The following is a 27,547-nucleotide window of genomic DNA, read 5'->3' on the forward strand; positions in this document are numbered from 1 at the left end:
AAGGCTGGGAAGTGTGTCTGGTGAGGACCTACTTCCTGGTTTGCTGATGATATCTTTGGCTATATTTTCACATGACAGAAAGGGCTAGAAGCTCTGAGGGGTGTTTTTTATTAGGACACTAATCCCACACATGGGAGCTCCAACTCATGGCCTAATCACCTCCCAAAGTTCCACCTCCTAAGACATTACATTGGAAACCATTAGGTTTCAACATATGAATTGAGGGAGGGGGACACAATCATTCAGTCTATAGCATCTCTGTCTACTGCATATCTTAAATGTCTTTGGATTAGTCTACAGAGGCCAATGAACAGCCACTACCCCTTCTCCAGCCTGTTTGCTGCCAGCAGTCAAATAAGTCTTCTTACAATGCAAATATGACTGATTCCCTACCCTACTCCTTGCCTCTCCAATCCTTCAGTGACTTCTGCTTGTTCTTTGGGCTTTTAACCACAATTTCACATTTCCTGTCAAAAGTAAAACTGGTATATCCTCATCATATAGTTAAAGCCAGAAGTGTGAAAGTCACAGAAATTTGTGGAATGAGTTCAAAAGAAAACTAAAGATGGAAACTCAAGGAATACCACAACAAGGAGGCTACATTCAAGGAATAATAACTGCTCAAATCAGCCCTGGACAGAAGACAAATAGTATAGCATGAATATGAAATAAAGCAATACTGGAAGATAGAGTTGTTTTTAAAAGAAAAACAATAGCAAGTAAAACCAAAATTAATTATAGACAAAACATCAAAAGTTGTTGACAAAGAATATTCATATTTTGCTTGTAATTTTTCTTAAAATTTGAACTTTTATTGCACCTGTTTTTTAAACTACTATTTCTCAATTACTTATTTAGAACCATAAGACAGATATTTCTAAAGATTCTCAGTTGAAATACTTTTTAAATTTGATTTAAAAAGGTGAAATAATACATTACCTTTGAAACAAGCAGTGAAATAATTTCTTTTACAGTGTTGTCAATCAAATCATCTATTTTTGAATGGTACTGTTGCTAGATATTAAAAGACAAAGATGCATTAGTTAATGTGGACACAAAACTTTTATAATAAGTCATAAATGCTTTAAAGCTACTAGTTATGATATATCAGATTTACTTAAAATGATCATTTTGAACATTAGAAGAACAAAACCTTGAAAATGATCTACCCAATCAACACTTTTTACATTGTTGTTTGAAAATTTTCCCATGTGCACTGTTGAGTTAAGCAGCTAATGGCGTTATTATATAGATGAATTGAGTTTTTATTCTTATTCAGGCAGAGGAATGTGAAGGATACTTTTTGTCTTCTCCTCTATAATTAAGGTGGCCATGTATTTTTCTAAAGGGTTGGTTTAGCTGGAGAAGCAAAAAGACTAGAAAAAGATTTAATTAATACAGGATTTCATGTCTGACAACTCTCATTCAATAAGTTATTTTAAATGTGCTCTAGAAAGAAAATGAGCTCCCAATTGTTCACTCTAAAAGGACTTTTCTGTCAGTGCAGGGAGCAGCAGTTTATGCAATTCTTACAATATGCTCAAACAAAGGCAAAATTAAAATTTCATCAACAAAGGTGAATAGATGGTAACAAATTAATAGTCCATAAAAGGTATAATGAAACGGCACTCACTCTCCATCATTTTATTACTGCTTCCTCATGATAAAGGAGCCTTTAAGTAAATGCAAAAAAAAAAAAGATGTATTTAAAGAAAACCTGAAAGACTCTTTTTTTTTTTTTGGGCTTTCTTTAGAGAATAGTAGAGTTCCATTCTTAAATTAGCAGGAGCTTCGGCTTCTATGGAGCCATGTGAAGGCACATTCATTTAAACAGTAATTCTTCCCTTAGAAGCATTTATCTGACAGCCAATTGTCCCCAATAGCCACTTCACAGAAAATGTGACTTGTAAAGACTAACCCTATCTTGATGGTTCAAGGCTTCTTGGAACAGCTAACATAATGCATAGAGTAAAAGTACTCGGGTCAGTATAAACATTAGACCAACTTAACAGCTGCTGGTTGAATGGTTTCCTAAGATGTAAGTTTTTGAAAGCTATTTTTTCTTCTGAAAACATGTCTCAAAGTTTCCATACAGAACAAAACATCAAGTGAGATCTGCTTTGCAATAAACAAAAATGATTCCTTCCCACAGGCTCTGACAGTCACAAATGGTCATATACCTGCATAAATAAGAAACAAAGGAAGGATAACTTTGGAGCATGTGAATTATTTTCTTCCTCTGCCCCTGTGTGTGTGTGTATGTTGACAAATTGTATGAAATTAACAGACATGTATAAGTGTGCAACTTCTTGTGCATGTGTTTTACCCAGTAAAGTGAAGTACTAAGTATCTGTCTCACTTAAAGCCCTACTGATTCCCAAACTTGTGCTCTGCTGAGGACAAATGGAACAAATGACACTTTTGCTTTTAGAAAGCTTGAAGAGAAGCAAAAGGGGAGAAAATAAAGAAGAAGAAAAGGTACAGGAGAAAGAGCCTGAAAAAGCTGGTTGGTTGTTGAAAAGGCCAGAATCCCCCAACAGATACAGGCACACAAAAAAAGCCACCTCCTCAGTCCTTCCAGCTGAAGCCTCTCAGGTAAATGGGAGGTGGAGTTTATGCAAATAAGTCCTGTCCCTGCTCTCTGGCTCTGCCACTCTTTCCTGACATCTTTCTCCCTTGAAAATTGTGTCTGTGCAGCCGGGGGAAAGGAAATACCAGGCTGAGGTTCCCTTTGGGGTAAAACAGAAAGGAAGATAACAGAGGGGCTTCCAGCCTCTCACGTCTCTCCTATGCGGGAAGTGCTGTAGAGCAGACAGGAATGGAGGTACCCAGAGCTCCAAACAGTCCTGTGTTCCTAAACGTGCCTTATCCTCATTGTTTATCTCTATTTATCAGACATCTCATTTTTTTTTTAACTTCAAAAGTAATCAAATGTCATTAGAAGGCTATTGGATATAAAGTAGTAGAGCTGCTACATGTTAAACCTTTAGGTAGGACCAATTTTGGCAATGCTTAAAATCAACAGATGAGCCACAAAAGAGGTCCCTCTTTTCCGAAAGGCAGCAAAAGCCACAGGCTGGAAGCCATAAAATCCTCCTACAATACATGCTTTTGGACTGCTATTTTGATGCCTGATCTAGCCAAAAGCAGGAAGGGAGAAAAGAAAGGACAGGGGGAGAGGGAAAGTTAAAAAGAAAGGAAGAAAAGCATACATCTTAAATGGGCTACTGAAAGGGCAAACCCAAACAGGATAAGGTTTGCTACGTTTGCATAATTTAATATTTTTCTATTGTAAATTTATCTGATTAGCTTTGATGGACACTAATATTAAATGTGAATGCTGTTGGGAACTTCCAGAATCTGCTCTAGCTGCACAGTTGGTATAGATGGTTTAGGAGTATTGTGGGGTAGGAATGGGGAGGTGGCCTGAATTTTCATAGTTTACATACACATTTTGTGAAGGGAATGATCCACATATGCCACATATAGGTAACAGGAAATTAGCTTGAAAAAGTTATTTATCAGGGGATCCAGAAAAACACAAGCACAGTAAAAGAGATCACGAAGAGGTAAAGGACAGAATTTATCTGCAGAGACATTTATGTTACCTAAGCTAAAATTGATAGATTTTTCATTTAGATTGACAGACCAAATTTTTAATAAAATTCTGTAAAGTTTTTACGTGCAACAATAGAAAAGCTAAAAAATTCTTAGATTGTTCCAAGTTCGACCAATAATCCTACATACCAGGGCTTTGGTGGGCTCCAGACCATTTTTAGACTAATTCTCTCCACCGTCGCCCTCAAAAGTAAACTGTTGGTGCCTTGATTCCCCAGTACATAACTCTGAACTTAGGTTAAAAATAACTCTTGAGGAATTCTTCATGGAGCCCAGGGAATTCAGAGATCAGGCAGATGTCTGAGACCCTGGCCCTCCATCACTTGACCCTCTGGTAAGTATCTTCATTGTACTAGACTGTTCTCATATAAAACACAGACGAAATGAAGACTCATCAAGGGCCTTTGTATTCCACCATTCTTAAAAGATTTTGGTCCCTCACTTGAGATGAGTTTTAAACATACAGGATTGCTAGTTCTGGAAATGGGAGTATTTTACTGAATACTCAGAACAAATCTACTACAAGTACCCCCCTGATACCTGCATGGCCCTGCCAGTAGAGCCATTAATGCACTTTCATCCTCAGTGGATGGGCCATGGGATGCAGTGGTTCTGAGGGCAGGTGACTGCGTAAGGCCCATGCAATCATCTGCATTTCTGCAGGGATGGATCATAAGGATTTCTAAACACGGGAGGTTCTGTGATCGCAACACCTGTCCCTGAGGGGCTGGCCTGAGCTTGCCGACTCATTACACACACCTGTCACATGAGCTGATCATTCACTCACTAATCACTCCATTAAACAGTTCTGGGCTGTGGCTGAGCAGGTTTGCATCATCCTGTGCCATGTAAGAAAACAGAATAATGACTCAGGAGCACAGAGGGGGCTGCCTTGTAGGTAATGAGTCAGGAAGGTTTTATCCCTTGACAATGACAATATAACAATTACTGGAGATGTGCAGCGGTAATTCCCTTATAATTTAGGAGACATCTCTGCTAAGTTTACTGATTTAGCATACTCATATATACAGGGTGTGGCACAAATAATGCCCCTTTTTATTACAAAAATCATAAGCATGTAATTCTGTGTGCTACAGACATTGATAACAATATCACACTCAAGCACGCCATATGACATTTCAGGTGAAATGTTCAAATTAAAATGATAAATTATTATACCCATATTATTACCCTACCAACCACACTCAAGCAGGCCTTACTTCTGCTGGACCCTGTATTTTGCAAACTTCCAAATTGTGTAATTAGCTAGTATTTTCAACATCTTTATTTGTTGCTTACTACAGAATGGAGCCTCCTAGCTCACCTATGCATGTGATGTATTTACTCATTTGCAACAGTTCCATAATTTATCTCAAGCACATACAGAGCAGGAATGCCTGTGTAATTATGTGGGTATATTTATTGGAGATTAAAAACAAAGTAGAAAATCCTTCTTTTGCATTGAAATTCTTGTTTGCCACTTTTCAGGGTTGCTAATGGGTTTTACACGTGTGCATTTTGAACTGTATTAATTGTGCGAAAGTTGTGGGGAATTAATTGTTTCTGGTGAGAAGTTACAGGTGCAGACATAATGAACAGTAGCAGATTACTCTTCAAAAACCATCCACCTATTAATGTAAAGAATCATTTGACAATGTACTGACGTTTTGTCATTTGTGTGTTGCCTGTTTCTTTTTAAATACTAGAGTTGCTTGTGATAGGGAGGATTTTTAAAACAGTGACAACAAATCAGTGTGTTTATTCTGCAAATATTTACTAAGTGCCTATTGTGTGTTAGGTACTACAGTGTATAATAAACAAAGAACAAATGGGTAAATCCAGTATTAGTGGGAAAAGGCAAGATGGTTCCATAAACCTGCTGAGAAATGGATGGGTTTATTATAAAGAAACTTAAGACAGTATTCTCAAGCAGACAATTAAAGGCTTACATTTGAGTACTGAAAAACATGAGGAGGTGAAGATGAGCCATTGATATCCAAACCAGCTGCCTTTTCATCCAGATAATTACAGATCATGTTGTAAGTGATCAGAGAGTAATTACTGCAGTCTCTACAAATCTTACATATCAGTTACTTCATATGTGAGATTGTACACTACAGTATTAGAAATACATCTTTCTCCCCTGAATTGCCCAAAGAAGGAAATGTGTGTATATACACATAAATTGTGGTCAAATAGCTAATGTCTGTATCTGGGTTAAACAAGCATGAAGTTCACAAATGGGGGCCTTCTCATCCTTTTTCACCGTTATCTAAGCCCTTTAGTAAAGGCTTAGATGAGAACTGTTAGCCCAGTAAAGAGCTGAGTTTTACTCCCAGGTGCCAAATGTAAGAAAGACTTACAAGATTTAATATATCCATACAGTGCAAAAACATCTGGACTTACAAAAGTATATACAATCTAGTCAGTTCTGTATGCATAAAGGTTTTCAAACCATGTTCCTCTGTGGTTCTGTGTGGAACCGGGAGGAAATCTCGTGTGGGGGAGGGGAAAGGCTCCTGACTCCCGCCGGCCTCTTTCTTCCCTGACTGATGGTTATGTCCCAGGCTATGAGTGGGAGGAAAGACTACTTATCACTGATGGTCATATACCCCACTGAAATCCACAACTGGGTCCTTCTGTCGGAAGTGACCTTGAGAATGGCTTTCTGGTCCTTGAATTTAGAGGTTATCCTGATAATGCTATATGTCATTTAAAGCCCTACACTCTAATAATAATTCTGCTTCTGAGTTTATTTAGAACTTAGTTTAAATGAAAATGAATTCATTTGGTTTTAGATGGTTTTATCTTTAAAAAATCTAATATGGTAGATTCTGCAGCCTAACAGGGAAGAAACATTCTCCTTGACGTTACTTAAGGTGTAAGTAATATCTACATATGCTTTCATATGTTTTTGGGCTATTGCTATATTGTAGGAAGCTGTTAGCATTTTACTCACACACAGAAACCAAAAACCTGAAAATGGAATTATGTTATTTTAATTTGAAAAGGTGAAAATAAAAATTTACATTTATGAAAATAATAGTTCAGATGAGAATGTGGTTAAAAAAATGAAACTTACCCATTGACTACCAAACTGGATCATGTCATGGGAAAAAAAAAGACGATGATGGAGAACATAGGGAAGAGTAAAGAAATGATGAAAAAGTAATTACAATGGGAAAAAGGCAACAAAATGTCAACTTAAACAGATAACTAAGAAAAACAGATCCATTTTCACCCAATCAGGACTCTCGACAAAAATAAATCATGGAGTAAAATAATCTATTTCTGAATGTAGACACAAATAAAATGTTTATAAAATTTAATCCATGGAATAGTTATTGAAAAGAATAAAGCCTACTTTTCTATTATATGTCAACTTGTTCTTTAAAAAATAGAAACATTTGTGTAAATAAAATATTTCATATGCTATTTTCTGTGGCTTGTCTTTTGGATGCAAACTCTAGGCATGCTAGATTTGTATAAACAAAGCAGGTAGCTTTCTCATTTGCTTGTGAAAAGCAAGCTTTATGTAAATACACAACACCTAAGCTGTTAAAAGATATATCTGAAATTCAATGGCCACTTGTAAAATTTTAGGCAGTCTTCATCTAAAAAATAAGAAACTGACAGAAGCAAAGGACAGAGGACATTCCATATTATAGTGAAGAAAAGACCAAGCACTGTATGGGAGAAGTTGGTCTTTTGCAATCTAGTCAAGTGAATGACTTCTGGAAACAGCATTGTCCTTTGCCAGGGCACTCGTGCTGCATTTCTGTTTGTGACACTTCATCCACTTACCTCTTGTCCTCCATCCAGGGCACAAAGTTTGGTGCTTTGCTTTTTGGCATCAACTAACACGTTAAACATGGTACACACAGAAGCTGGAATGCGTAAGTCGGTGGTTTTGTTTGCCTTTTGCAGCTTGAGTTCAAATGCAGCTCTTGTTCTGGTCATTAAAACATGAATTCAGAGTAAGAAATTCTGACATATATTCTATCTGTTTTGTTAAAGGGAAATCAACACTACAAAACACTAATTTCAAACATGCAAATAAGAGCAGTGCTTGGGAGCGAGGGTGTGATGTTCTTCTTTTCAGGTGTCTCATATAAAAGATCAGGTTGTGTTATTTTCTATTAAACAGAGCTTTTTTAGTCACTCAGACAATATCTCTACTCAAATGAGGCTATTTGCTACATCCAAAGCATCACTTTTAATGGAAAAACCTAGTTTCACTTAACTGCCTGAACGAATATCCAACCAGAAGTCAACTTGCTTCTCTGCATGAAAGCAGAACAAATCCTCTCTGTGAGGATTTATGACCAATCAAAAAAAGCGCAAGTCGGAAAAACTCTAAAACATCATAATTAATGTACAACACAAAATGTACACAACACAAAGTGTAACTCTTGTATATCACTTAGTCTCTCTTTCAAACACCTGAAGTTGCAGTTAAGTTTTTCAAAGAAATCATATCACAGGATATTTGGAATTGGTCTTGATAAGTATCCAAAGGATGTCAACTGATTTGAATCACCGGAATCACAGACTATAAGCATGATTTTAAAAAAAGACATTAAATAATCTAATCCATGGCCTTGCCTTGGAAGGGCCATCATATTCTAATGACTGGGTTTTATAGCTTTAAAGAATTCAGGATTATTCAATTGCTCTAACCGGTGTTTGTTACTCCACTACACAGTCCCACATTGTTCTTGTACATATCATGAACATGGGCAATGAACAAACTGTACCTGATTAATGAGGGGGCAATGCTGATTTTGTAAGAATAATTAAAAAATGAAAGCACATTTGGAAGAATCCAAAGCTACGCAACTGATTTCTGGTTAGTTTTGAAGGGTGAGAATGGATGCGTGGAACTCATCTGACGGGGACAGAGAATCCCAAAAAACCTAACAGGTGCTGGCACTGATCATAATTAGAATTTGCCCTGCCATTTCATGGCACACAGACAATACATAACGCACAAAGTACTTAACAGACCTGTTCCATGTCTTGGGAAGTATTGCCTTGTGAATTTAAAGCCCAGTGTTCCCAGAGAAGCAACAACACAACAGAAACGATTAATGTGGTATGGGTGCTACTGATGAAGGCAAAGGTTAGGAGACTCCCCAAAAACTATCAGGCCAAGTTTATTTATTACATCGGTCTCCAGAGTTTAGGTTAGATAACCTCATGTTCATTAAATTTTTGAATGGTAGTACATACTAGAACCTTTCTTGTGACAATTACATAACAAGTATGTGGTAAAAAGTGGGGGTTTTTTGGTGCTGGCATGTTAAACGGTAACTTGAAAATACGACTACCTTTTGACACAGGCCTCTATCATATCACTGGCCATTAGTTTGAGTCTTTGTTCTAAGTGATGGGCAAATTCTTGTTCTGGCCAGTGTAGATCAAAGACAAACATTTGCAGTGCATCAAGTTTCCAAAAAAGGTCTTCGGATGTTGCTGAGCCATTGCTAGAAGAAAAAAGGAAAAATTAAGAACATCATGAACTTCCACTGCTAGCTCTGTAGATCAATACACTGTTTTTATTTTCCCCATTTTTGTATGAATTGCCATCAGTGAAGAAATACCACATAAAATCTCTAGTGACCAGTATTTTCTTTGTTCAACCTTCCAATGCTTCCTTTTCACTTCTTAATGAATAGCACAAGGCAAGGAGAAAAAAACAGAAATAAATATACCATAGTAAGGTTTCATAAAAAGATATAAAATGGATAAGGATTCTTTAGTAAAGAAATCAAACTGTGTACCTAAGAAGAAACATTTCAAGTTGTTTTTTTTTTTTACAATCTCTAGGACAAAGATCAAATATATAAATATTTCCTTCTAGAAACTCAGGAAAGTGTGTTTTATGCAAGTAAATCCATATGACAGCAACTACTAGCTTTACTCTCCTACTTATGGACATGTGCCCTGTCATCATGACAGACGGCTTCTGTCTGTCCACAGGTGTGTAGCATACAGAGGCCTTAAACTTCTCAGTTACAGATAAAGGTGAATCAGGCACTGGAAATGAAATAACATGTTGGGTAGGGAAGCAAATCTTACTTATATTTTGACATGCTTGTGCCCTTGCTAGCTTATAATTAAACCTAATAGCACAAAGTAGGGTCTAACACAGAAATGATGTTCATGGTGCTCTGAAGTTGGAACAAAATCATGTATTTCAAGTCCTTACATCTAAATGTGGAGCCAAGATCTACTGTGCATTCACTAGCATGGTAAAATTATATTGTCACTGCCTGTATGACGGTAATTTGTACCAGAGTACATATAATATCAGGCAAAGGATAATACTATTATTTTCCATTATGCACATATATAGTCTTGTAGAGAAACAGATGTTTTTAAAGTAAAATATTCCTACATTAAAACATATTCAAACTTGATTGTAAAAAAGAACAAAAGGGAAAAAAAACTGCTCTATGATCATTTCTCCTCCGCTTTCCAATAATTATTTAACATGTATTAACCTAATTTTATATTTTTATATAAATTTATATAGTTCGTAAAAGAAAATTTAAAAAATAAAATAAACTTATCACAAGGGAATGGTGGAAAAATTTAACAAAAAATAAAATTATTTTAAATAGCCACATTACATAGATAACTGTATCTTAATTAGCTAGCTTAAAAAAAATCACCCCTTGCTCTGGCTAATTAAAAGCTTCTTTCTGCTCCTCTGCCCCCACCCCTCATGCCTCAGCATCTTAGCTCCATCACCAACCTCCTCTGCTTCCCTCCTCCTATTCTGCCAGTAATTCCTCATGATTCCTTTTCTAGCCAGAATGTCCTGAGTGAAAGTCTCAAGAGACCAATCACAGCAAATCACTAAAAATGACCCACAGCACTTTATTTGCTAAATATCTTTTAATCTTAATAATTAGTGCCCAAAAGAACCAGAACAACACCATGCTGATATTGTTGTGAAAAATATTTGAAAAAATTTACTTCTTCTTTTTGTGATATATATAATAAAAATCAGAGAAAAAATGACCAAGGAAAACCCCTCTTTGTATCCACAGTGTAATATTGGTAGATGAGAGGACCTATGCTTTGAGAGTAATCCAATGTAATTGGAAAAGAAGCAAATCTACTTCTTACAATTTTTACTTAGGAGAAATATAAGGAGCTATTTGAAACATTTATGTATTCTTTAACAGCGTCACAAAACAACAACAGCAAAAATCATAATCAAAACAAAATCCCAAATAGTAAAGGTAGAATTCTATTAAAAATGGACTTTCTTATAATATGTAACAATTAAATTTTTATAGAGAATATGGGTATATGTTTCTTTGGTTCTTTAATGTTATGGTATGTTTCTGAACAATAGGTGTGCTTAATTGGGAATGTAATTAAGAAGTGTTTGTTGTAATTAAATAGATAGATGAAAAAATGTCAGCAAGTTTGCTCTCAAGCTGGTATATCTAACCTGCCATTTTTTCAGAACTTCTTCATTCTAAAGTTATTCTAATGAGTGGTTTATTCCTAAAAGTATTATTAACAGATTAAATAATTCAAATGTGAATAATAGACTCAGATAATTTCATAGAAATGCCAACAAGAAACTTATCCTACTGGTATTCACTTTTTGGGCTAAAAAACCCAGGGTGAAGACATTATTATATATAGGGAGAGGTGTAGGGAAACACCCCCTAAGGTGATTTATACATTAGTATTTAGGGATGTATCCTCAAGCCCATGGTTACTTTGATATTACTAATCTTCAGTTAATCATTAGTTGTACTTTTAATTCCTTACACATGTGAAATGGAAATGCTTTAGCTACTTAATGCTTTCTAGAAAAAATTAAAAAAACCAATTGCAATAACATCATAACATTATAAGTAATTTTGCCACTTTGACAAACAGCATAATGCTGATCATCTTATGATGATCAGGTAAAAGGTAATGGTCACTAACTTTAAAACGGATATTTTATCTGCCCAGAATGATAAAATTAGAAGCTCTTAATTTACAAAGGCACAATTTGTCATGATTCCTATCCTGAGACACAGGTGAATTATAAAGGCGCTCCCAAAAATGAGATTGAGGGTTCCCACATATCTCAAAGCTAATAAAATAGTGATAACAAAAATCTCTTAAATTTCACAAGGTAATGCTTACAATAGTGTTCTTGGTTAAAATCAAGATCCTTAAACAAATGATGAATAAGGATGAAAAGAAGTTAAATTATTAAAAAATATAAAGTACAAAAAATCATAAACTTAGAAAGATTTCTTGTACTTCCTAGTAATTCCTGAGCACACAGACACCACTTGACACACTATAAGGTCTAAAGCATTAAGAGTAAGGTTCACATGTAACCTAATATCCTAATAAATAATATGAGTACAGTGATGATGTTCAACTTGCAGAAATATTGCCAAACCATTTTGCAAGCTATTCTCTTTCTTGGTCATTTCTTCTCTTTTTTTTCTCTTGATTCCCAGACTGGACTGGGAATAGATTTGACAGGCGATGGTAGGGTAGGTAGAAAGGATACTAAATAAGTTCTCAACCCGTTTATTCTCTGGAAGCAGAAAAACGGTAAGTGAGGGCTCTGAAGTCAGGCAAACCTGAGTTCAAATATTACCTATGTCACCTCCTGACTGTGAGCTATTGGGCAAATTTGTCCCCAAACTTCTTTATGACTTAGTTTCCTTAATTGTAAAATGGAGATAATGACATTTATTTCACAGGGCGGTTATAAGGCTTAGTACAATAAATGACTCATGGACATGGACAAAGAAGAAGGGACTGACTGTGGGGGAGAAGGGTGGGCTGGGTGGAGAGGGGAAAAGGGAAAAAATTGGGACAACTATAATAGAATAAACAATAAAAAATAATTTGACACTGTACCTGGAACATAATAAATTTTCAATAAATTGTAGCTGTTTTTCTCCTAATTATTATTCTTTCTAGCTGACTTCATGTATCTTGGGCCAAGTATGGGCTATTATTCAGTTCAGTTGATTGTTATGAAGGTCATATTTTTGAAAACTATACTGTTAAGAATAATAATGATAATGATCGATGATAACAATAATAATTATAGTAATAACAATCATGATATAAAATAGTAGTTATCATTTATTGAGAACCTAGGATGTGCCAAGTACTTTTCATAGCTTTTCTTAAATCCTCATTTAAGAATGTCTATAAATTAGGTGTTGTATCCATTTTAGAGTTGGGGGAACTGAGGCTAAGAAAGACTTAAAATTAATAAACTAGGATCCAAATCTGGCACTGATTGATTCGAGAGCCCATCTCCTTTTACTTTAATGACTCTTAGTTACTGAATCTGCAGTAGGTAGGCTCATCACAATGTGGAGTTTATAAATAGGTTGTTTTTATTATTGGAATTTTATTTTACTAATTTTTTTGATTGTACAAAGCTCTTTATTTTTTTATTGTTGTTCAAGTACAGTTGTCTGCATTTTCGTCCCATCCTTCTCCCCACCCCCTCATCCCCACCTCCCATGATATAAAGATCATTTAAAAATAACAAGGCACACCAACTGATACATGGAAGGACAAAAGAAGACCTTGCTTTTGTTGGGAACAAAAAGACAACCCCTTCTTTGAAACCAGCAAATTTGTTTCTTTAAAGGTGAGACTAAGATAAAAATAGGAAAAGACTATATTCTTGAAACTGTTCTCACAATGGTTTTCTACACACATAAAAGAAGTCATGTGCGCATAAAGCTAGAGCCAGCTAAGGATCCCAGACATACAGCTTACCACACTGATGGTCTCAATTTGGAGAACTCTGGTTATGTCATTTAGCCAGTCTACAAGCTGGGTCACCAAATGACCCTTGCCCCATATATTACGTATGAGCTACATCAAACCAGTGACTATTAAAAAAATATATATCATTTATCATCCATGTGCTAAGCTTAGCTTAATAGCTTAAAAACTAAAACAAAACCAAAACAGAGTATTCCTGAACCAACAATGATAAATGCCATGCAGTCTAAACACATCTGCATAGAACACAGCCCAGGCCATGCACTAGCTAACACACCACTAGGAAATAAGTGAGGAATACACACGTGGACTCATATAAAGAAGCCATCCATGTGGGAGTAGAAAGGCTAGGAATCTGTGGAAGATTAAGAGGCAGACTTGGAACTTTTGGAAGAGCTACATTGGGAAGACTGTTGGCGATATTCCTGTAAAGAAACAAACAACGTGGGAAGGGACCACCGTAAGCAATAACTACAGATGGCCATGTGTAAAGTCATAAGGTCAGGATAGAAGAGGCAGATGCTGGATGGGCACTGGGCAAGATACCTACTTGACAGGCTGCCATGTCTCTTGCTCAAAACCTCTGTGAATTGACTGGGCGATGGAGGACTCCATGAGATCGACGTAGCGAACAACCAAGGGCACAAAGATTTCTTGCAAGTGTTTGTGAAATTTTCCATTACATAAAAGTGCTGAAATAGTCAAGCAGAAACAGTGTTTGTCAGAGGGATAATATCAGGCATTTGGAAAATATGGGTGAAAAAACTTTTCTTGAAAGAGTCTGACACAGAAGAGCAGATAAGTATAGATGATAATGTATCTTGTTCCTTATATTGAATATCATGTCATGAAAACTGATAAAAACAGTATAATTGACCTTCTATATATGGTTCTCAAAAATATAAATAGACTGTATTTCTAGAAAATGTTCCTGGAAAGTCATATGTTTTTACTTTCTAAAAGGTTTAACACATGAGGCATATGACCACTTGCTAGAGATTCAAGAGAGCTGCTGGATCGCCTAAAGGTCTGGACACATATAAATATAGAAATTAAACAGAGTTATAATCCCTGTCCTATGCTGTGTATCACTGAAGAGCAGAACTTATTCAAATCTAGGAGCTTGATTGCTTCTAAGAGAAATACTTGTTAAATTCATTTTTTAGTTATTTGTGTATTTTTTCTTTCTTAAAAAAAGATGTATTTATTTATTTTTAGAGAGAGGGGAACAGAGAGAGAAAGAGAGGGAGAGAAAGAATGATGAGCAAGAGATGCATCGACTGATTGCCTTTTGCACACCCCCAACTGGGAACCTGGCCAGCAACCCAGGCATGTGCCCTACTGGGAATCAAACTAGAGACCTTTTGGTTTGCAGGCCAACACTCAATCCACTGTGCCACACCAGCCAGGGCATCTTTTAGTCATCCAATTTTCCACATGTGTCTTTAAAAATAGCATATTACATCACATGCATTTTTTAGTTGTCCATTTGTATTTAACGAGTTGTGGTACAAAACTTCCTACCTAAAGTAGTTGTAAAGGTCTTAGAATCTGTGCACGGTGCACCTACTTCCGCCAGAAGATGAATGCCCTCTCTGCACACATTTTCACTGGAACATAGGTCAGTGCTGTACACTAAATGTTTTTGTCCACCCCCCAATTCTTTAGTTGAAATTCTAAAACCCAATGTGATGGTATTAGAAGATGAGGACTTTAAAGAGTGATTAGGTCATGAGGGCAGAACCCTCAAAAATGGGGTTAGTGCCCCTTATAAAGGAGATCCTGGAAAGATCCCTGCTGGGAAACGCCTTATCTGGTTTCAGGAACTGTAACCCCACTGACAGGCTGGAGGGCCCAAAGGCTGGAAATAATCAGGCAGGCCTTGGAGAAACAGGCCCCTGAGGAGACATAACCTGTGCCCCCTGGCAGGGGCATAGCTCTTGCCTTTCTGCTTTGCCATGTGATGATCGGTAATCCATGATGGGTAAGTTATCTTGTGCTGAGATGACAACCTAAGACAGATATTGATCGGGTATTGGCAGCAGACAAGAAATCGGGGGACACGGAGAAAGGGCAAAAGGCGCGCACCCCTTGGCTTAGCTTGGACATGGCCAGAGTCCTCATTCTATCTGAAAGAAGTGTCCTTGTCTCCTGGCAGTTCCTTCCCACCGCCTGACTCAGGCTCCAAACAATACCGGAGTCAGTCCTAAACCAGATCTGGCGGTTCCCAGGGAAATCAGGCCTAAAAGTAAATTCTTTAAAGTGTGCTTTGTCTTCTCTCAGAAGCTACAGCCAGCCCATGCTGGGAAGGAAATTTACATTATTCACAGACTCTAACCCTGTACCCTTAGGCATTCTTATGTTTACTACGCTCTCACCTTTAGTCGTATCTCTTGTTTACTAGTCTCCTCTGGGACCCATGTAAATCGGTGTGTTCCTGCCATTTGTTTTCTTCAAAACATACCCATTCTATGTGAACATTAACATATGGACCTAATGAGATAACCTGTGCATTCCTGTTACCTAGCCCCACTGATAACCCTTTCAATAAAAGCCTTTGAACAAAGGGACTCTGGGCCTTCTCCACTAGAGGGATGTGCCATGTCCCCTCTCCTGGCAAACAGAGAAGTGTTTGCGATGACTCGTGTTTATTCCTCTCCATCTGTGACACCTCTGAGATGGGCTCTGCGGGATTCAGAGTCCCTGCTCCCATCTCAGCTGGCCCCGGACAGTAACCCTCAGATCTCGGAGTGCCATGCTCCCTGCAACACACTCCGTCCCCCAAACCGACAGATCCGACCACCCTTTCCCAATGTGAGGACACAGCAAGAAGATGGCTGTCTATGAAGCAGGCCCTCACCAGATGCCAAATCTACCTGTACTATGATCTTAGACTTCCTGGCCTCCGGAATTAGGAGAAATAAATTTCTGTTGTTTGTAAGCCACACAGACTATGCTATTCTGTTATAGCAGTCCAAACAGACGAAGATAATTGGTATGTGTCTACATTGCACCATGAAAGAATAGAGAATTTGTAGGAAAATGCTAAGTAATGCTAAGTAATATTCAATAAAGAATTTGTAAAATTTAGATGGTACATATATTTCAAGTGAACACCCTAAACCCAGTTGTGATTTTTTTATACCCTCAAAATGAGAACATGTTCATTTAAAAAAAATATACTCTGTGGTTGGGAAAGGTGTTTTTTAAGAGATGGCATTTTAATTGCAACAAAACAACAAAGGAGTCATCCGTGGAGGATTTGGAGGGAAGGTGTCCTGGTAGAGGGAACAGCTAGCACAAAAGTTTTAGAGAGGAATAAGTGGTATTCTTTAAAAGGCCAGTGTGGCAGGAGTAGAGTGAGGGAGAGGGAAGAATAGTCCAAGGTGACGTCTAGATGACAGGATATGGTGAGGAGTACGGGTTGTACTGGGTGCAGTAGGGTGCATTACTGTTTTTATTATTACTTAGTAGAGGAGTGACATGATAAAATCTCTGTGGCTCCTGTATGAAAAATGGAGTAGGTGGCCAAGGGCAGAAGCAGAGAAGGTGGTCAGTACTCAGTTCTTTACTGCAATAGACCACATAAAAGATGATGATGAGGAAGAGGAGGAGGAGGGTGAGGATGAAGATGATGATGGTGCATTGGATTAGAGACCAGAGGTAGAAGGTGAGAAAAAGTCCTTCAGTAATCTCATTCACTTTAATGGATTTGGATTGCTATATATGCTTATAGTTACTAAATCTAATTAATAGCAACTCTAACAATATTGTCTTATAAAATATTCAACTCAGCTAAATATGTCAATTTCATACATAATCTTCTTCAGGGCAACAATACCCTGAAAACCTAAATAGTTTTTTTTTTCCAATTTGGGTAAAATATGTGACACTATGGTAGAATGACTATGACCACTCCTACTATATATTACTTTAATTAAGTGATTCTGAAATTTGTCAGAGGCTGGGAAGGTATAGACACATGAAAGTAGAGTAGGAAGTAATTTTAAATACAGAAGGAAATACAACAATGATATTTTTCTATCTCTAGTTGGTACAGTTTAGTATTTTTTTGTGGTTAAATAATCTTTTCTGGCTTATATATATGCTAAAAGATTTCCTATTAAAGTGGGAATAATAATTGTATTTAAAGATAAATGTCTTATTTAGAAGACTAATTCTATCTTAATAATGTTTTCATTATCACACTGAAAGAAGCTTTACTTATTCCTGGAGGTTCAATGAGAGAGTTAGAAGATACTATAGATCAGATCATGTAATTCAGTTCCTCTTACTAAATGTCACAAAATAAGAATGCGAACATTAAGGATGAAACATTCTCTCTCAAACCATCTAAATAACTGTGGTGAGTAAATTTAAAAAAATGCCAAAATCTGAATTTATTAGATCTCTAATAAACAACTCTCCTTTTCTTATTCCTTCTCCTTGTCACCAGCATTTTTAGAATGTTGAGCATGGTGCCGCTAAGTGATTGATATGCATTCTCTCATTGAATCATCTCAAAAACTCCAAGAGAGAACTATGGAACTGTAAATTTTTCAATCTTATCAATAAGGAAACTGAGACACAGAGAATTTAGGACACTTGTCCAAGTCATTTAGTTATTAGACAGTAGAACAAAGACTTTATACCAGAGTCCTCTATTGACTTCCACAGAATAATAATATCATCATTCAAATTTATCATGAGCTCTTATCTGTTTATTTATCCATTCATATATCTGTCCAATCTATCATCATCATATCAGCATCTTTTAAGGTCTAGAAATGTAATACAGTAGATTGTTTTAGGTAAAAAAAATCTTGTAAATGACTAACACATTACACCATATCTTAGATGGATTCTATGTTTTCAAGAGAATTCTGAAAAACTGTTACAATATGAAAAATTCAAGAGGTTGAACAAAACTATTATATTCAATTAATTGAAAATGAATTAATGCTGTGAAAATATTCAATGTGCTTATAATATACATGGAAAACAGGACAATTTTACATTGCTATACATCTAGATTGTATGCCTAAAACTTAAATTATATGGCCTACTAATAAAAAATACAAAGAATCTTCTGCTGTATGTCTTGATAGGTACTGTTAAACACTGTCATTATTTTTTTTACTACTCCAAGACCAAAACACATGCTTATGTAACAAATTATTACATCTACAAATAAGTTCAAATAATACTTTATAATACATTTAGAGGTCAGCTATTATCATACTTTGTTAAAATAAAGAAGCACATAAGGAAAATCATACTCAATGTTGTTATTAGATGCTATAAAGATTCTAAGATTAAATAGCAGTTGACTCAAATGTATTTCTAGCAGCATTTCTCTTTTTTTATACACTTGAGCACTCAATCCATTATCCTGTTAAATATGCCTCCTTCTCTTGTATTCACATCAAGAGAGTGAAAATAAGAGATTATCCGTTTTATCACTTCACCAGCAACTTGGGCATTGTTGCACAGGCCTTCACCTCACTTCCTACATCCAATTAGCAATCATGGATTGCATATTTTATATCCTGATTACTTTTCTAACACTCCCCCTTCCTCTCTTCATCACCACTGCTGTTCCTCTAGTTCCAGCATCCTCATCTCTTGCCCTGAATTGTGCAGTAACCTCCTAACTGGCCTCTAGACTCCTAATTTTCCCTTTCCCATCTTCTTAAAATCTCAAGCAGAGTGGTTGCTAAAATGTAAAACTAATAATTTCCCCTCTAAAGATTATAATCCTATGACGGATCGTCATGACAAACTCCAAAAGCCTTTGTATAGTTGAAAGCCACTTATGACCTGTCTGAAAATGACCTCTCTGGCTGACATCTGTTGCCTGATCCCCCCATTCCCTGAGGTCCAATCACAATGATCCATGATTCAGTTGAAGTGCACATTTTCTCCTCAAACCTTCTTGAAGGGCTGTCCCCTTGCCCAATTCCTAGTCTCCCTGCTTACTCTCTAGCCTACACAGCCTTCCGCTGTGGTCCACACTGTACTTCTGCTCATGCTTACATATCTCTCTCCCTACATGAGTGCAAGGTCCTTCAAGCAGGGACCATGTCTGCATTCTTAGCATCCAGCAAAGTCCCTAGCTCAGAGCAAGTGGTTAAATGCTTGGTGAATAAATGATGACTTGGATACAATTTAAGATTACCACATTGTTATTCAGGAGACTGTATTGGAACCTATTGATGCCTGTGTATCCCTTCTTATTTTATATAAAATATATTGTATTAAATAATAATGTCATTAGAAATCCTATTTTGGACCCCTATGTCCAAAACCAGGCTGCTAAAAATTCAATTGAATATGAATGTTGGCTATTTCATGTCTCTTATTTTAATGAAGGTAGTAAGGGAGAACTTCTTTGTTCAGATATGACACTTGGTAGCAAACTATTACAGCCTGCAAAATTAGAGGAAAAAAATGGAGATTCCCTACATTTCTTAAGACCTGTCACAAATGTTGAATTCTGGTCAAATGTCTGCTCATGTTTCAGGACAGTGTTTCTTTTTATATTAAAAAAAATCAAGTTATAAGCCCATATTCCAAAGTTTTAGAAAACCTGCAATTAGCACTATTTCTTTTGTAATTAGATTCAGGAAAGGGGAGAGGGAAGGGAGGCAGGGATGGAGAGAGTAGGGGAGAGAGAGAGAGCGAGATAGAGAGAGAGAGAGAGAGAGAAAGGAGAAATAAGAAGAAAGCACATATTGAGGGGGGAAGAAAAGAGAAAATTCAGTTTCAAATGGCAAGCCCAGGGAAACACATACCACAGTGTACTTCTGTGTGTAAACGTATGCTCCTTTTCTCAGTTGCCCATATGCCAGTTTGCATTCCAGTCCTATCAGACACTGTCAAAAGCCCTCTTAATATGTAGCCCCAGGCATCAGAATGAGTGCTTCTATCTTCTCCATATGGTTTAACAAGGATAGGTTATGATTTGGGGCTGCCACCTGTCCAAATCAAGCCTTTACAAGGCGCGTTCTCAACGTGACCTCATCTAAGGATGCTTCTGACATTTTACCCGAGGTGTGAAAGTAGAAAGGACTGCTCAGAAGGAGTCTCAAATAGTGCTTGCCAGAATGTAAGTGGAGGATCAGCATTTACTTTGTTGATAAAAATAATCTGTTTTTTCAAAAAGATTGTTTCCAAATACCACCTTGTCAGAAAATAACAAAGCATCAGTGGAAAAGCAAAAAGGCTTAGATAAATGGTAAAATAGGGATGCAGACGTGCCCAATTATTTTGAACATCCCAATAATTAATAAATTAATGTTGGTTATTTATATACCAAAAAGAGTATTACATTTATAAAAGCACTTGTCATAGGCTTTTAATAGAAAGATTCCAACAGAGAATTGAAACCAAGATCCAATTAATAATGGTTACTGAAACAATAATCACTAGGTAAATGAAGGATAAGCAGATAAAAGAGTTCATGCGCTGCTTTTAGGATAAAAATATGTTGTTGGCTCCTGAGCCCATACAAACCATTTGACACTGTGCCACCTCCTTCCAGTTAACATTAATGGGTAACTAGGAGGAATAATTTTCCCCTCTAAAATTCTAATTAGGCATTTTGGAAGGAACCAAATAATTCTTGATCAAACAAACAATACCAACCACCATAAAACAACTGACTGTGCCATAAAATGATTATTCAAGGGACTATGAATCATATCAACTCTGAACAATGCAAGCATAATGGGCTAAGATACAAAATTAATAGGTCACTCTCCATGTTGACAAATGCATATAATGAGGATCTCAATCACAGGTAATGTGAACATGGGCTTCAGGAGAAAAGCCAGGAGGATGGCAGCCCAGAATAGCTTTATGTGAAAGGAACACACGCACGCACGCACGCACGCATGCACGCGCGTACGTGCACAAAACCAAACCAAACAAGAACCCTTTGAGATTTAGGAACAGCACTCAGCCAAGAGAATCTGGCACATGAAGGAAGCATTCAATAAATGTCTGTGTATTGAATAAATATTAATAAAAATTTACCCCCTTAAAGAAACTCTGAGAGCATCCCGTTGAAGTTTAAGTAGAATAAGAAACTCATTGGATTTTACTCTCCTTTTAATTAAAAATTGGTAAGTATTTTTATAAGTTTGGTAATATTAATTTCTACTTTTACGAGCTTAATCTCCTAATGCTGCACCAAACTCCTCCTTTCTGCTTAAGGGACTTGTTAAAAAATATTCATCAATCCACTGAAAATAACAAGGAACGAGAGCACTGGTGTTATAATGTTCATTACATTTGGGCAACAAATCCAAATTCAACAAATCCAATTGTGGGTTCCTGATGCTCAAGAGGCCTTTAGTAGCTATAGATGCTTCTGAAAATCTACAGTGAAGAACACACAGGCATTTAGAGAAGAGTATTTTCTTTAAGGCACTAAGTTCTAAAAAATTATGGAAAGCAGGTTAAAATCTGAAAAGGTCTACATGTGATAAAGAAACTATAGCTGTACTGTGGAATTCAACCAAAAAAAAAAAAACCCTAGTGATTCCTTGCTTTTATATTTTGTTAACTATACTGGCTGGTAAAACAAATTCTAACATATAATTTTGAATTCGAGCAACTCTGGGGACTGGAGTTAAATACATTTTCACATTTTGTGGTTATTTCATCACTTGTAAAAGTGCTTATCTATATAACTAAGCTGGCACACAGCCCTGCAGTAATATAGAAGTTATATTCCCTCTGTGTTGCTCCTAGCGTGTGTGTATGTACAGGTATATCTATAAACACCGATTCATGAATTTCAGATGCACAGCTCATTTAAGCACTTGAGGTAGAATAACATGTGGGTGTCAGCCTTCCATATTTCAAAGCTTGAAGATTAACCTAATATACAATATGGCGGCCTAACAGATCTTCATTTGAAAGAAATCTGAAAAATCATCTCTGATAACAGCCTAAGTGTGAGAATAAGCCAGCGGGATTTCCACCTCTTCATTTCTTAATGAGTTTTTTGATAATGAGAGGTGACTTTGCCAGTCACTCTGGGCTCTATTATGGCTAATTTGACTCCACTTCACTCTCTTTGTTAATTATTAACACTAGCCTTTTTATCCTCATGAGACATTCCAACTTTTTTCGATTTTTATGAGCCCATCTTTATGAGGGTGAAAGTCTTGGAGAACAGGTTTTCACTTAGTGTAGAGCTCAGATATTTATTATTCATTTAGGCAGAGATGCTGTGACATTATTACATAAGCACGGGTGTTCTTCGGGATGGCTTTAATGTGCTAGCAATGTGAACAGGCTGTTAATTAAAGAAGAAGCACTGTGGTATTTTTCACTTGGGAATCAGCTCCCAATAGAATGGTCATTTGCCACTTGCTAGCATATCCACAGATTAAAAGGTGACTAGCTCCAAGGGTTTGCCTTTCAGTAGTGCTGAAAGAAATGATCTGTGCCATTTGCAGATGGCTTTCATTTGTCAGAAGCGGTCACTTTCCATATCTGTATTGACAGGACAATTGTGGGAAATAGCAACAAGGGTAGAATCGATTTGTACAAGTTTTATAGTCGTTCAGTATCATTTAAATACCATGTTAGTTGCTTCATTGTGATAATATTTGTTTCCCCTCAATTTCAATACATCCCTTTTTAAAAACTGTCCCCTTAGATACCATTTAAAGGGATTGCCCATCCACAATTATCTCTTTAGTTGGGGGGAGTAGATGAGGGTGGATGGAGGCAGGGGAAAGAAGCGCAGGGGAGAGTGGTATGTGTTGGAGAGAAATGAGGAGCCAAGTTTGTTTTCATCATCAGCCCTGCTCTGGGAATCAGTGGCTGAGTCTGCGAGGGGCGGGAGATGAGGGCCAGTTGCTAAAATGATGGTGCAGCTGGTACTCTTCCCTTGAGGGAACCACATTTCATCTCCAAGGGTTCTTAAGGCTAAGACTTTTCCCTAATCATGTGCAACTGTAAGACAAGGCACACGCCCCAGACAGTATTTTTTTTTCTCTTAAAACAGAAACCTAATTTCCTTGAATTTCTTTCCCCAATAATTAGTTCAGTCCCCAAAATTCTCATCATGGATGTTTCGTGACATGCACACTAAGACAATATGTACCCTTATCTGGCCTTTTCTGTACTCTTGAACCAACTTTCTTTCTCTGTCCCCACAACTCAAGACTCTACCAAACATTATCTCAAGAAATTGCCTATCTTCCTTAAAAAATCATACTATTTTATAAATGCCCTTAGAATCTGCTTTGTTACTGTAGATGGAGACAGAATTGAAGACCAAGGAATCAGGCTCCACTTCTCTGTCCCTGACACGCTGCCAGCAAGCCCTGAGCCAGGCACATCACCTCTTAGCGCTTCTGTTTCCTCAGCTGGAAAACAGAGGGGCTTGTCTAAGACCCCTCCCCTCTTCTAAAGAAAAACACCTGTTTTGGAATATCGACACAAAGATTTTAATAAAAAAGAAAGATGGCAAATAACCAGTGGAATATCTAAGTTAGTCATTAAAAAACAAGTCAGCTATAAAGTTTTTACGGCACTAATAAAGTACAAATTCTAACTAATACCTTAATTAGTTAGAGACATATTAGTAACTTTATTTTGGAAGAGCAAAATAAAGTATGTGACATTATTAATAATAAATCACAATCATTTAAAAACCTTTATAAATTAGAGGTATACCATATGTGAGATAAAAGCAAGCACAGTTACTCAGCAAATTATCTCTAGTTCCAACACTGGACATTTTGGAGTAATCTGTTCTTGTTGACCCCAGCTGGTTAAAGTTGTAATTAATTAGAATTTGGACTGTAACTCCAATGGGGTCAATATGAAAAAAAACCATCGTGCCATCTTTCTTTCAAAAAGGGTTGAAGGGCTACAAGTTTTATATTTTCCCACTAGCTTTCCAAAAGGACAATTTGGAGGCACTATAGGTTAACATTTAACATTTGAATTGAATTCACTAAATCGCTGTCTAAATATTTCAGGAATTTAATAAAACAAACACATAGTTATTAACAACATTATCAAAGGTGATATTAAAGAAAAGAATTATGTTTAACTAACTCGTGAGATATTACTTAGCAGTTTTGGCTTGTGAGTTTGGGAAGAAAATCACCATACTCTCTGTCCCCAGTCCGCACCGTCTGTCCAACATCAAAAGGAAGGTATGGTACTGGGGGACTTTTCTATTTACCTCACTACACAGAGGGGCTGTTTTTCTCTGAAATAACTGATGTTTTCTAAAATCTATTAATCACTGCAAAATCAAAGCCAAGATCTAGACTTAACCCCCAAATACATAACATTCCAAAGATGTCTGTAATAAATACTTTGGTGTTTTGTTTGAGTAATGTATACCAAAATAATATGAAACAATACTTTGTGCATTTAATAATAGTCAATGTTATGGAAATGGTTTAAAACAAAAAAGGGGTATGTACCTATTTTGAAGTTAAATATTTGCAAGCCTAGCTGAAAATCCAATTTCTTTTATTCTCATTTTAGTGTTCTTTTTGATATAACTGTCACAAATTTACACTTGCAATGTAACAGCTCTTTAAAAAGAAAATATCAAAAGATGTCAACCCACTGGAGTTGAAGTAGAGGTTCCCCAAGAAAACATCTAAGAAATTTACAACATGTTTTGTTTTTTCCATAAATTCCAATATGTTGAATAAGTTAAATGATTTATCATCTTTACTAGCAGTATGACTGCCAACATTAACAAACATTTCATTTTTGAATAAACTCCAAAATAAATCTAAATATGATAAATCCTTGAGTTTTCATGCAAATAGAGAAAGCAATGTTAGAATGACCCTGCATTAACTTATTCCCATTTAGGGACTTCATGCATGACATATGTATTTATTTCTGGCAGCAAATTTGTTGTTATACATTTGTCTTAAATTAGCATTAAACCTGTCCTGTGATTTCTTAGCAGCAAATGAATGATGGTAAGAGACTGGCAGTAAAGAAGGTCATTCTGAGTCTGCCAGCTGGCCGGTGGGAACCAAACTGGAACTTACAAACTAGATGAGGATAATTTGTAGAATGAATGATTCACATATAGATAATTGAATGTATGAAGTAGAAATTGTAACTTACTTCTTTGATTTTCAAATAGAATCTTTTGGAAATAAAATATGAGAGGAACATCAGTAAGATGGTTGAAAGAATCTAGACTGAAGTTTTAACAGATAATGTAGTATTTAGCATCTATTATACATGAGCGATTATTTTATTTAATTGTCACTGTCAATGACACTGCAGGCACTATTATTTTCCTTCTATAGATGAAGAATCTACAATTTACAGGGGTTAAGCTATTGTCAGAGGTCAAGTAGCAAGTGGTAGAGACAGATGTGAACCTGTCAAAGCCCATATTATTAATTACTATAACATGATGCCCCTCTTACTATAACAGGCATTCTTAACCTGGTGTCCTAAATCTGTGGGGAGTTTGATACTACACACAATTTCATATCTATGTGAATTTTTCCCCAGTAAACCAGTTGTTGTTTTAGCAGAGACTCATAAAGATGAACCAAAGAAAGGTAAGAAATAATGGACTAGAATGATGAACAAAGCCAATAGAGTGATTTTATTAAAAACAAAGATAAATATAAAAACTTAAAATTCAATGTCAACTTAGAAGTACAGAGTCGGGGTGTCCTGGAAACAGAACAGCAAAAGGATTTAGTTTTGAAAGTTTAAAACGCACTGACAAGGTGACTAAGTTCCTGGGAGGGCTGGAGCAGCTGTGGCTGCAGGAAGACAGGCCGAAGAAAGGCAGCGCTCACTGGGGTCTGGGTTACTCAGGTCACGTGCGAGCATGACGTTCTTGTCAACACCACCCTCCAGAGCAATACTGGAAAATGGAGTGAAGTCTATTTAGAAAAAGGTGACAAGAACGATAATGAGCATGAAAACCCTATCATGTGAGGACCAGTTGAATGGCTTGAGAATAATGGCTTAGAGAAGAAAATGCACAGTAGAAGAAGGCTGTTACACTGATCAAGTAGAACAAGTCAGAACCAGAGTTTAGGAGGCGCAGAGCTCAACCTGGTCTACAATGGGAAGAATTTTACAAAATAAGTAATTAGTGACCTTGTGATTACTGCAAGTGTTGAAGCAAGCCTCTCAATAGCTATCAAATGGGGGTTTTAAGAATCATTATACAAAAGGCCCAGGAATCTGTATGTTAAGAAACACCTCCCTAAAATTTTGATGAAAAACTAGGCTTGTACTATTTGCTAGAAGACCATGTACCAAAATAATTATAAAAGTTATATTGCTTTGGAAAAAAAATCTCAACAGAGAAATTATGCAACCTCTTTAACTTCTAAATACTAAGTGAGCCAAACCATATAGCAATATTACACTCGCTTCTGCAGAGTCCCTTTCAGAAAACAATATTATCATAATGCATACTAATAGAAGCCTTAACATATCATGATTTCAAGAATAATGGTAAATTTCTAAGGTGTCTTTCAGAGCTCTAAGTATTCTCAAGTGCTTTAGAAATGTTAACCTTTGAAAATTTTTTTATTTACAAGGTACAGTGAGAGGGAGTCTATGCTATCAGTTCTCAGTGGAGGCAGGAGGGTAGGAATAAGTGGAACTCCGGGGGCCAGAGGAGCAAGGTGGTAGTGTCGCTGGTTTCTCCAGATCCAGGGAGGAAGAGAAAACATTAATGTTATCTACGTCAACTTGTTATGCAGTAGCAAGAGTTCTGTAAATCCACATTTGCACACACAACATTCTCTCACCCCGCCCCATTTCATAGACTAAAGCAAATGCAAGTGCTTACTGTCATTTCTGAGGAAATTATTAAGCAGTTGGAAAAGAGGAAAACTATCCCAGGAGTCTTGTGGCTGAGCCTCCAGTGCAGTATCCATATCCACTGTGAATAAAGCCCAAAACTTCTCTGCATGCTCTGCCAATAAATCCGGCCACCAGGCAAATGCCTGTTAAAGGATAAAGAAATATTGTAAAAATAGATTACTTGTTAGAAATATATACAACTACTGTGTCCCTTGAATACATGTCATTAAAAGTGCAGTTGTAGCCCTGACTGGTGTGGCTCAGTGGATTGATTGCCAGCCTGTGAACCAAA

At 36.7% G+C, this 27,547-nt stretch overlaps 1 protein-coding gene across 9 annotated transcripts in view; it reads right to left on the reverse strand.

Moving 5' to 3' along the window:
• The window catches only part of CADPS2 (calcium dependent secretion activator 2), a 561,256-nt gene that overhangs the window by 55,666 nt on the left and 478,043 nt on the right, over window positions 1–27,547 (reverse strand). For 3 of the 9 annotated variants that reach the window (XM_054564124.1, XM_054564125.1, XM_054564122.1), the window contains 7 exons: window positions 27,242–27,398; window positions 13,958–14,099; window positions 13,713–13,832; window positions 8,949–9,104; window positions 7,423–7,570; window positions 6,701–6,715; window positions 940–1,014 (listed from right to left, as the gene is read on the reverse strand). In XM_054564124.1, the coding sequence (XP_054420099.1) occupies window positions 940–1,014; window positions 6,701–6,715; window positions 7,423–7,570; window positions 8,949–9,104; window positions 13,713–13,832; window positions 13,958–14,099; window positions 27,242–27,398 (813 nt within the window). The remainder of the gene's footprint in view (window positions 1–939; window positions 1,015–6,700; window positions 6,716–7,422; window positions 7,571–8,948; window positions 9,105–13,712; window positions 13,833–13,957; window positions 14,100–27,241; window positions 27,399–27,547) is intronic. The other 6 variants (XM_054564128.1, XM_054564126.1, XM_054564130.1 and 3 more) reach the window with 3 other exon arrangements.

This window comes from Pteronotus mesoamericanus, unplaced genomic scaffold (genome assembly GCF_021234165.1).
Source record: "Pteronotus mesoamericanus isolate MK-2021 breed Mesoamerican mustached bat unplaced genomic scaffold, CSHL_Meso_final scaffold_85, whole genome shotgun sequence".
Classification (NCBI taxonomy): Eukaryota; Metazoa; Chordata; class Mammalia; order Chiroptera; family Mormoopidae; genus Pteronotus; species Pteronotus mesoamericanus.